Raw genomic sequence first — 10,971 nt, 5'->3', positions numbered from 1 at the left:
TAAATTGGGGGTTAAAAGAACCCCAAAATGATAAAAGGAGCACCTATAGCTTTAACTAGATGCCCTCAGTGACTGTTGATAGGCAACAGTAACAGTTTAGCCAGTATTCCAGGCTTGGTTTCTGTCAGTAAAAAGTAGGAGGGGGGCTGTTTTGGCATTGAGGGAGGACTCATTGGGGCCAGGCCCAGAAGCAACCATCAGGCAACTTGAGACCACATGACTTACATAGTCATGTCTGCTTGCTGCTCTTCAACAGCAGTCCTCCTCCCCACAAAAGCCAGTGCAGTGTAGTGGTTAGAGTTTCAGAGTAGGATCTGAGAGAGCCAGGTTCAAATTATCACTCTGCTGTGGAAGCTCACTGGGCGACTTTCATCCAGTCACACACTCTTAGCCTAACCTATGTCTCACGGTTGTTGTGATAATAATATGCAGTCAAGGAGAATGACATATTCTGCTTTGGGTCCTTATTATAGAATCACAGGGTTGGAAGAGATCTCTGGGGTCATCTAGTCCAACCCCCTGCACAATACAAGAAATTCACAACTACCTCCCCTCCCCACACCCTCAGTGACCCCCTGCTCCATGCCCAGAAGATGGCAAAACATCAGGATCCATAGTCAAACTGGCCTGGGGAAAATTGCTACCCAACCCCAAGGTGGCAATCAACCTTATCCTGGGCATGTAAGAAGGGGCCACGAGATCTAAGCACTGATGTAACCCTTCATGCCCTCCCTCTCGTGATCTACCTAGTTCACAGAATCAGCATTGCTGTCAAATGGCCATCTAGCCTCTGCATAAAACCTCCAAAGGAGGAGAGCCCACCACCTCCCAAGGAAGCCTGTTCCACTGAGAGTAGAACTAGACGAGATAAATTACATGAGTCTATGAGAGTGGCCAGATTCAGGTTTTTTCCTCACCTTCCCATGTCTCTTTTACCCCCGATGAACTCGTGTCCGTGGCTCTGATCTGTGACCATGTCAGCAAAAAAGCGGTTTACGTTGGCAAGTGTCCACTGACCATATTATTGAGTCGCCGTTGCAGAGTGGTGATTCTGTTTTGCTTCTGTTTCCCTCTTCCCGCACAGAAAAGCAATAGGGCAGAGGGGGAAGTTACAGGGGACTATTTAAGCATGCGCAAACTGGCAGTGCATGATGGGATACCATTCCTGCGTCTTGGAGGAGCGCAGAAGAAACCCATGCCAACACAGACACGGGATCAAGCACAGTCTGGTGACACTGGTGAGTATACAGGAATGCAACAGGGAGACACGTGTAAGTCCGTTCGCGTGTTGTTCATGTGTCAATCGTATCGTGTAGTTCGGCTCTGAGGGACCGCTCTGTTAGGAAGTTCTTTAGCCGAAAACTCTTTTGATTTAATTTCAACCTGTTGGTTCTGGTCCGACCTTCTGGGGCAGCAGAAAACAACACCGCATCATCTTCTATATGACAGCCCTTCAAGTACTTGAAGATGAAGTAAATTAGTAAATATAGATGAAAATGGGGGGAGCAGATTAAAGGTAAGTTGTTTAGTGGCTTTGAATAAGAGAAGCATTTAGGGAAAGGTGAGAATACAGAGGCTGCCAGGGAGGAGGGAAAGAGAAAATACTGTGAGGAAGGGGTAAGCACTCTCTGCAAGTCCATGCAACTGGGCCTAGCTCAGCCAGCGCCATGTAAATGGACCATAGGGGAGAGGCTGCCAGAGGGGAGAGGGAAAGATGAAGACAGGGGGGCAGACAGAGGGTGAAAAGGAAAGGAGTAAGAAAAGGGGGAGAGAATATGGGGGCCGGGCAAGTTGTTGTGGGGCCCCCACTTGTTTGGTATGTTTTTGTTCCTTTTCAGTCTCTTTTCTGTTGTTGTATTTAAATAAATCTTAATTTTTTAAAAAAGAATTAGCATGATGATACAACTGGCTTAGGTAAACAGCACAGTAGGCCATTGTTTGGAATATGGGCCCATAGTACAAAGTTTTGTTAAACAGAAGATGGGTAGCCATATTAGAGTGTCTGTAGCAGTAGAAAAGAGCAGGAGTCCAGTAGCACCTATAAGACTAACAAAAGCTGTGGTAGGGCATGAGCTTTCGTGAGCCACAGCTCACTTCTTCAGATACTCTGTTAAAGAGAGTATTACAAATATTAACCAAACCTATGTGAAGGAGGCAGGAGCGCTGTTCTATCAAACTGGAAGCACAGCCCAGTCCAAATGGAGAGGCTGTACTAATGCTTGTGTGTAGGTAAGCAGTTTGTTCTGTAGTGAACCAGTGACACATAGGAATTAAAAAATAATTTTCTGACTCCCGAAGTAGCAGTATGGCTGCAAAGAACAAAACAATCACCCAGCAACATAAGAAAAAAAAAATTAATGATTTTATTTTTTTTTTAAGTTGGCGACCCGGGGTGCTAAAATCTCAACACCATCAATGAAATGTGCATAAGAAATACAGAATGAAATGCAACGAAGTGGGGGAGTAAAAAGGGCTCTGGGGGGGGGAGGATTAGACATGAAAAAAGTACAGTAACACAGTTTCCTGTTACACTGCACACACACCAACTATAAAACAGTCTGAATATCAGAGTTCCCACCTGTCCCAAGGGGAAGGTACCACATTAAATCCCTTCACTGGGACTGGTTTTCATATATATATATACACATATACATACATATATACACACACACACACACACACACATAAAAAAATTAAATAACTGAAATGCCATCAGAACATAACGTTACCCCAACCTGTTGCTTTAGTGACATTCTCATCTGCTCAACTATGAAATTCCATTAACTGTGCCCCAGAAGGCAGAAATTCTTGGGAGTTTCTACATACGGCATGCATAGAGAGAGATTCTTCCCTACCTCTTAATATCAACCATCTGCTTCATGAAATTCTTTATTGCCAAAAAAAGTTTCGAACACACATACACATACACACTTTCCTCTCCAAGTCCAAATGTAAACAATCTGGTTAAATTTGTTTTCTTAAACGCAAATGAAGGGAGCATTTGAGGGAGGGTGGCCACATTTTTTTTTTTGGTCTAAAAAGTTAACACGAGTAGATAACGCAACAGTAGACATAACTGCGGATGCTGTGAAACATTCTGGTATTTTTTTAAAAAAGAAAAGATTAAAAACCCACAGAGGAAGCAACAAGTGTGCTTGTTGTTACACTTTTGCATTAGCACCATGTCCTAAGAGGGCCAGACACTGCACTTAAAAACGAAACAAGACTCCAAGTGGGAGCACAGTGTGGCCACAAAGTATTACAGGAAACATTACAACAGTGGGGCTATTTGTGTTTCCGCTGCCATAAAATCCAGCATTCGAGCTAGAAATATCTATCCTGTCTCTATATTTGGTACATGGAGATGTAGTTCCTAACTGGGACTTAAGCTAAAATTGCAAGGGTTGAAACAGAGCTGTGATGTTAGAGATGAAACATGTTCTCCTTTCTGCTTTTCTGGCAGAGGCAGGCCTTTGTCTTGTTGCACAACAGAGCATGAGCAACCTGGGACAGAAACGTGACTATTTATACTGAATTGGAGAACTGACCTTTTCCTGCACTGTTACAGAACACAAGAAGATGCAAAAAAACGCAAGCCAGATTTCTGTTAGTTTACAGGATGACATAATGGTTTTTTTTAATATCCTCACTGAACTGAACATAGCAGAAAAAGTCTACAATTACCTATGAACGTAATCTTTACCTTGCCTCAGCATGATGATGAGAAATTCTTGCTCTGTTAGTTAGAGCTCTCAAATAATGGCTGTGCAAACCCCAATCCAAATCAGGACTGTGGGTTTAATTTATATGGCTTTGCTTAATGAAACCAGCCTCCCCACATTGTTATTAGTCTTGGAAAGAAGGCTGCCCCCCCTTTCTTTGTTCCACATAACAGAAAATAAAGCTGTGGAATGCTAGCTCCATCCTAGACAAAAGAAAGCTTTCATCTCCAACATACAGCCTCTTTCGGCAGGGCTACAGTGGTGTGGAAGATGCTATGACTGAGGCCATATTTTCCTTTTCTTCCTAAATGGTAACAGGCATTGGTTCATCAATCTCAGGAGAACCTCCTCCTCCAAACACCCTAGAATAACTCAGAAGCACACAAATCCCACTTGATGAAAGAGCACATTTGATATGCATTTTGCCTGTGGAATATATTTCTGCCTAGTTCCCAGGTACTCAAAAGTCAACTCTGGTAGAAAATGTTCTGTACTCATATTCCAGTGCTTTTCTATAGCTAGTTTTCCCCCTACCATCAAGGGACTCCTTGGTGTTTCAAGCTTCAGCATTTTCATATGGAAGTGGATAAGCACTTTAAAACGTTTTATACCCCCCGACCACACACAGCATTTTCTGATTTCTTGGTGGAGAAAGAAGTGGAAAATTTTCTAATACAGGGCTTCAATTTCACAAAATTTGAGAAGGATCTAAAGTAAGATGCGTATACCATGTATAACACCAGCAAGATTGCTTAGATGTATTTCTTCCATTTGTACCTTATCATCAAACACAACAGAAGAATTCAATAACCTCCCCTCATTGAGATATGAGAAATTTCTAGGGCATGCTACATCCTAATTCAATATTTTATTGCTCTTCTTCAGAAATAAGCTAATGAATGGGAATTTAATTTATTCAATTTATAGTCCGCCCTCCCCACACCAGTGGTCTTATCAGTTTTGCAGGAGGCAGTCCATTTCCAGGGATCAATTCCCAAAATGTCAATCAAAAGACTGTATTTGCTTTGGGGGATAGCTCCCCTCCCCTTCCAGGAGACCAGGAAACTCTGAAATTCCAGTTTTCTCTGAGTGAAGTGGCTGAGGATAACCGAAGATGCCATATTCAGCATTAGTGCTGAGCTCCCGCTGAGAATCTCCATGGGCTAAAGGATTTCAGACAGCAGAGTTTAACTTCTTTGACTCTCTCCTGCTGCTGCAATTAAAATGCTACCCCAAATGCTGCTCTTGGGGGCATAAGGCCCTCCGGGAACAGCATGCAGGGGAAAATGGAGATCAGCCACAAAAGGCCTGAACAAGCAGAAACTGCCTTCTCTCATACGCGTGGAAGGAATTGGCAGGATCCAACTGTTGAGTTAAAATCAACAGCAGTATTGTCATGTATTGAGTATGATGGGGGCAAGAAAAATCCTATCTGTAACCTGTTGGGGCGACAAATTGACTCTACAGGTCAAACTACATTTTATGGTTCATGTTTATAATACCTAGCCTCAAAAACTCTGGTTTATAAATTAAATTTGGATTGACAACTGGAAAACAGGATAAATAAAGGAGATCTGAGTGGTTCAAAAGATCTCAGCAATAGACAGGGCAGCTACAAAAATGTACGTGCATAGATTTTGAAGAGCTGGGCTGGAATTTGAAACCTTGAATATTGCAGCAGACAGTCCAACAAACCCTCTCATTAGCCAGATTCCAGGGAAACATACTGAAATATAAGAGGCTAGGCCTGAAAGCAGGTGTTTACATGGCTGGGGCAAAGTGCCGCTCTTGCAGAGAGAGGTGACTTATTTAATCTCACGGCCCCACTCATTCTGCCTTTGACATTCTGCAAAAATGCTGAGATTCTGTCCGAAGAGCAGCTTTGACCAAGCGGGCTGAATGCTACACTGGACTGTGCCTTTACGGAGGAGGGAAAGACATTAAGGGACACTTGGGAAACCCTTGAAGGGCTTTTGTTTTGTGACTGAATTAAAACAAAAAGATAAGAGACAAGCTATGCTTCCTAAGTAGCTTGTTGCTTGAATGAAGAGATACTGTCTACAGAACAGCCACAGCGCTTGAGAGACATACTGGACACATCCTCTGTCACTCGCCTTATTAAAATTAACATGGACTACGTAGCCGTGCTGTTGCACTAATCTCTCTCTCTGTATCTCCTTTTTTTTGCAAAAGAGTTTGTGCAGGACAAACTACTTCCACGTGGATTAAATTCACCATATTAATTACAGGAGCGGAATTAACATTCTGATTTTAGAAACTCTCAGGAGTTTGGAGTTTGTTTTCCTTCCTGAAAACAAAAAAATTTCAATTTCAAGCACTATTTTAAAAAGAAATGAAACAGCTTAGATTTAGTTTGTCTTTTATCACTTGTTTGTAACATTAAAAACATTTTAAAAAATACAAAGCATCATTTTCTCGCATTCCTACTGCGTTCTGTTCAAAGGAAGCAAAGCTTTGAGAGAAGCAAATTTTCTTTAATATGCAAATACCAAGTATCAGCAGTTAGCTGGGGCACCTTCATTAGTTTGCACCAAGGCTCTCTTTTTTAAAAAAAAAAAATGAAGCAAGGAAACAATACTCCCTAACATTTGAAACACCTCTTGCCTTTTTTTTTCTTTTTTACCTTTAAACATATGGCCATTTTGCACTTCCAAAAATGAGGAGAAAAGGCCCCACCTCCCTCTTTGGCAGTCCTTTTACATTCTGCATACAGATCTGAAAGGTTCCTGCATACAACGCTGAAACAGATCTACTTAAGAGAGGGCTCTTGGTGCTTACGCACATTCACTCCCCTCCCCTGTCCTGAAACTTAGACAAATGCTGCAAGGCCTACCATTTGCAAGCAGGCTGTAAAGTGCCAAAGGCCTTTCTGGCCCATAGACAGGTTTCTACTGCACTGTGATGTAAAAGGTGCAGATGTTCTATGTGACCACTCACATACTCAATACGTTTTCTTTTAAACTGTCTCAGACATGCTCTCTTTTTGACCAGCTTTCTGAAAGAGAAGCTGTAGGAGCCATTTGCCATTCACCGACAAGCTTAACTTTTCCCCACCACAGCCTTGAAGCAGCGGGGAAAATGGCAGAACCATTTACAGGGATTTCCTTGGGGGCTGCCTTGCAGAAATCTAGCTCCTCGCTTCTTGAACAGGGTCAGTCAGTCTCATGGCTCCACGATGGCTGAAAGTGAGGACATGTTTCTGAAGGAACATGTACCATTTCCTGGAGACATTTATTGCCATTCCTCTCCAGCTTGCAATCACCATACACCATAGAGAGTAGGGCTAAGTGCCATAAAGGCCAAACACTAAGGCCTTCCATAGGAACAAAGGCCTCAACTGGGAAAAACAAAAGCTTAGCGAAAGCAGCCCCCTTTCAAAGGCACCCGCAGCAGACACCAATGAGGAAGCCCCCGTGGCTCTGTCTCACCCAAACTAGGTAGTGGCAACCTCTGAAGCAGAGTAAGTATAGGACAGTCTCTTACCCCTTGAAAAGAGTTTCAGCAGGAGCATTTTCTCCTGCCGCAGCACAGCGCTACAGGAAACAGCATGCTGCGATTCTCTCTTCTGCACATTATGGCACAGGATTGCTGCTCCTGTTCTAAACCTGGCAGCCAAGAGGGATAAAACATTTAACTTCAGAGACTGACATTCCCTCCCCACGAAGTGTGCTATCAGCACCCTTGGCTGAACAGCACGCTGGATATCCCCGGGGCATAAAAATAAACATTGTTTCAAAACTAACTCCGGGTTCACTTAAAAAGAAAATATAATTAAGGATAGAGTTTGGAAGCTGCAGGTCAGCACCATGCAAGATACGACAACGGGCTTTGTGTGCTTATGGAACCTTTCAGCTGGTGACAGATAAAAGAGTTTATTCTTTGTTATGTACCTACTCGCTACTGTGTTAGGTGAGGACCCCTACTGCTCCTTCCACATCCCAAAAGGGGCAGAGTTGGAAGAAAACTAGCGGGGCTTGTGCTAATCCTGCACTCGGAGACAAGTTGTAAGATGCTGATGTGGTTCACTCTTTCGATTGGCGGCAGTGGGGAGGAGAGAGTGGCCGTGCCTCCATAATGGTTTGTTTTTGTTACAAAACTTACAGCAGTAGTTAAAATAAGCTTTGCTATCTATTCAGGAAGCAGAATAGGGGGAATGAATGCAGGGGGGAAACCCTGCCATCGACAATCTCTGCTCTACATGTGGAAGATTCATCAAGGAATCTGCCTGGTTTTGGAAATCCTGCATTAGTAAGGGCCTGTGGCCTTCAATATAGTGCAAGGGCAAGTCCAGAAACAGAATCAACACCCTGGAACTTAAAAGCATCTCCTCTCTACGGCCAAATATAGTACGTAACAGAAACACCATTCAGAACAACTCTAATAAATAGACTCAGGAAAAGGTAAGAAACCACAAACAAACAAAACAGGTTGGGGATGCATAGCAGGCACACATATCCCATCACTCGCTCATCGCTTGCTTAAAATGTACAAATGCAAATCTTCTTTCAAGTATAAAAAAAATAAGTTAATGAACATTAAAGGGTCCTAAAGTGACTAAAGGGCCGGGGGCAGGTCTTTTGCTTCATTTCCGATGTGCAAAAAAAAAAAAAAACTATAAAAAACATCCCACTGAATAGTCTGGTCTGCTCTTGAGCATTAAGAAGGGTGCTCTGAAACAGCTCCCACAAAATGCTTAATAAGGAACCTATTTTCATAATCAGCACTTTCCAGTGTCAAAATGTTCACAACGAAGAACTCTTAATAGTAGTTCTTCTTTTTCTTCTTTTGCTAGTGTTTCAATGGATAGCAGACACAGCCCCTTTCCGTGCAGAACACTGCAGGGGTGAGAAGGGACGTCTTGCTCCTTGATCCCCTCTCAGGGCTGTGGTGACTGGTAAGTGGCTGCAGGGAGAGAGGAAGTCTGCCCGGGCTTGTGACATATGTAGAAAGGACCTCGTGTCTCAAGCTAAAACCAGCCTTCCAAGATTCCAGTCCTCTCTGTGTCTGGGGTTCTTCCATGCCCACGCAAATTAATGGCATCTTCAGGCTTCTTTGATGGGGAGAATATTTGCACCTACAACATTTCGTGCTCTGGGACTGGTGGAATTCACTTGATCAAAGGATTTGCATTTCTAAGAGCGGCTGTAGGGATGTCATCGATCCATTCAAAAGAGAGTATTCATTTCTCTCCTTTGTATTAAAATACAGAGAGGACAAGTGAGGCCAAAATGTGAAAAAGGTCAAGCTACAGTCCAATTTTTTCCCCACTTCCTTCCAATAAGGTTTGTAAGTGTTTCTCAGAAACTGCAAAACAAACAAATGAAAAAACCCACTACTCGATGGCCTCTTGCACAGGTCCTCGAGGAAGGCACGCAACCTCAGGCCGCCCACCTTAGACGTGGGTTTGCAGACTTCACACAGGACTCAGCATCTTTAGAACCAGCCCCTTGAATGGGGAGGGGGGAAACTTCTGGCTCTGGCAGCCAGATGCTGAAAGGACCTCCCCCACAGGGTTTCCACGCCAAACAGTCCCCACCATCCAGACAGCTCCAGCCAACTTGGCATATACCAACTGGACGGCACCGATCAGCAGCAGGGTGCGGTGCGAACTCAGGACCAGTTCAAGTTGAATCCCTTGGACAGCATGACAGCCTCCAGATCTTTGTCTTCCTCTCTCTCTCGGAGTCTCTGCTCCTCAAGGAGGGCCACTAGAGAGTCTCTCTGCTCCACCACTTCCAGCATTTCATTCAGGATCCTTTTCTCCTCAGACAGTTCTTCGTCTGTCTTTAGGTGATCTAGAGAGAAAGAGAAGATGGGTGGAACTGAAGGCATCCAAAGGTTTAGCTCAGTTTGATCAGGTGTGCCGTGGCTTACTACTGAAAAGAGAAGAGCACATCTAGGCTTCTGTACAACATGGCACATAGGACCGCTGCTAGTACAAGCTTAAAACAGTCCTTTTTCGTTTCTAGGAAACATGAACTCTGGGACACATGACCCTTGTTTCATAGATAAATAAAAGAATGTGAATATTGAGACTGAGCTCCTGAAGCCTGTGTGTGGACTGTACCTCTTCAGAACATTGGTGATAGAATGATCCCTTGTTTTCTTTACACAAAGAAAACAAGAACATCAAGACGATGCTAGTCTATATCGCATCCCACTGACATGCTCGCTTTCCATGGGCAGGGGCTGTTTTGTGAAAAACGGAGGAGCATGCAGTCAGGAAAGTTGTGGGATAAAAGGAAGAGGCATGGAAAGAGGAGCCGTTTGTTGGAAAAATAATAGTCTTTATCTATAACTGCAAAATTAGATAGGTCAACATACAACTGAAATTATACATACAAGTAGCTAGCTATTAGATAAGAAACGAAGTTCTACAGTAGCGAAGCTGCACGTTTACATCTGCACCTGCGAATGGCGTCTCTACCTGCTTGCTGGTAATTAACCCTTTTACGGTTTTTAAACAGGATTGATTCTAAGCCAGGTTATACTTCCAGGTTAGGTCTCTCAGGATCAAAACAAATGTGTTAACCCTATAAGAATTTAGATCTTGCCAACTCCCAACACCCCTTCTCAAAATCTAACATTCAAACAACACAGTAAATCATTTTTCTCAGTATTGGGATCTGTCATATTTAACATATCAAGAAAGTATACAAATTTCTCTGTCATCAATGGCTCTGTCAAAATTTTGCTACCATTTCATTGGTGGGGCAATATTCGATTTCAATTAGTCCCCTCTGATACAAGTCTTTCACAAATTGACATTTCAGTCCAATTGATCTACTCCTAGCCTTCGCACTTTTGCCTTTACATACTGTGATACAGGCTTGATTATTCTCGAACATCACTATAGGTGTTGGTTCATTAATACCCAAATCCTTCAACAGATGGAAAATCCATCCCAATTCGCTACACGTGTTGGCTGCCGATATACGTTCTGCTTCTGCCGAAGACAAAGCTATGATGTTCTGTTTTCTGCTGGTCCAATCAATCAGGCCGTCTGCATAGTAAAATAAATATCCACTGGTGGATATTTATTTTATATCAAGAGGATGCTAGTCTATATCGCCTCCCACTGACATGCTCACTTTCCATGTGCAGGGGCTGTTTTGTGAAAAATGGAGGAGCATGCAATCAGGAAAATACCCTCTCATGTAGTCTAGACTAGAGGTGAGCACAAACCGGGAAAAAAACGAACTGTGTGGTTCATGGTTCATCCTATTTC

The 10,971-nt window shown here is 43.2% G+C and overlaps 1 protein-coding gene across 2 annotated transcripts in view; it reads right to left on the bottom strand.

The window, feature by feature from the left end:
- Positions 1–2,377: 2,377 nt before the first annotated feature.
- Positions 2,378–10,971, bottom strand: part of MICAL3 (microtubule associated monooxygenase, calponin and LIM domain containing 3) — a 231,435-nt gene continuing 222,841 nt past the window's right edge. For both annotated transcript variants that reach the window (XM_054987717.1, XM_054987716.1), the window contains one exon: positions 2,378–9,538. In XM_054987717.1, coding sequence (XP_054843692.1) covers positions 9,354–9,538 — 185 coding nt within the window. In that variant the 3' untranslated portion in view covers positions 2,378–9,353. The remainder of the gene's footprint in view (positions 9,539–10,971) is intronic.

This window comes from Eublepharis macularius, chromosome 9 (genome assembly GCF_028583425.1).
Source record: "Eublepharis macularius isolate TG4126 chromosome 9, MPM_Emac_v1.0, whole genome shotgun sequence".
Classification (NCBI taxonomy): domain Eukaryota; kingdom Metazoa; phylum Chordata; class Lepidosauria; order Squamata; family Eublepharidae; genus Eublepharis; species Eublepharis macularius.
The sequence above is the reverse complement of the archived record's forward strand: the minus strand, read 5'-3'. Positions and strand labels throughout refer to the sequence as shown.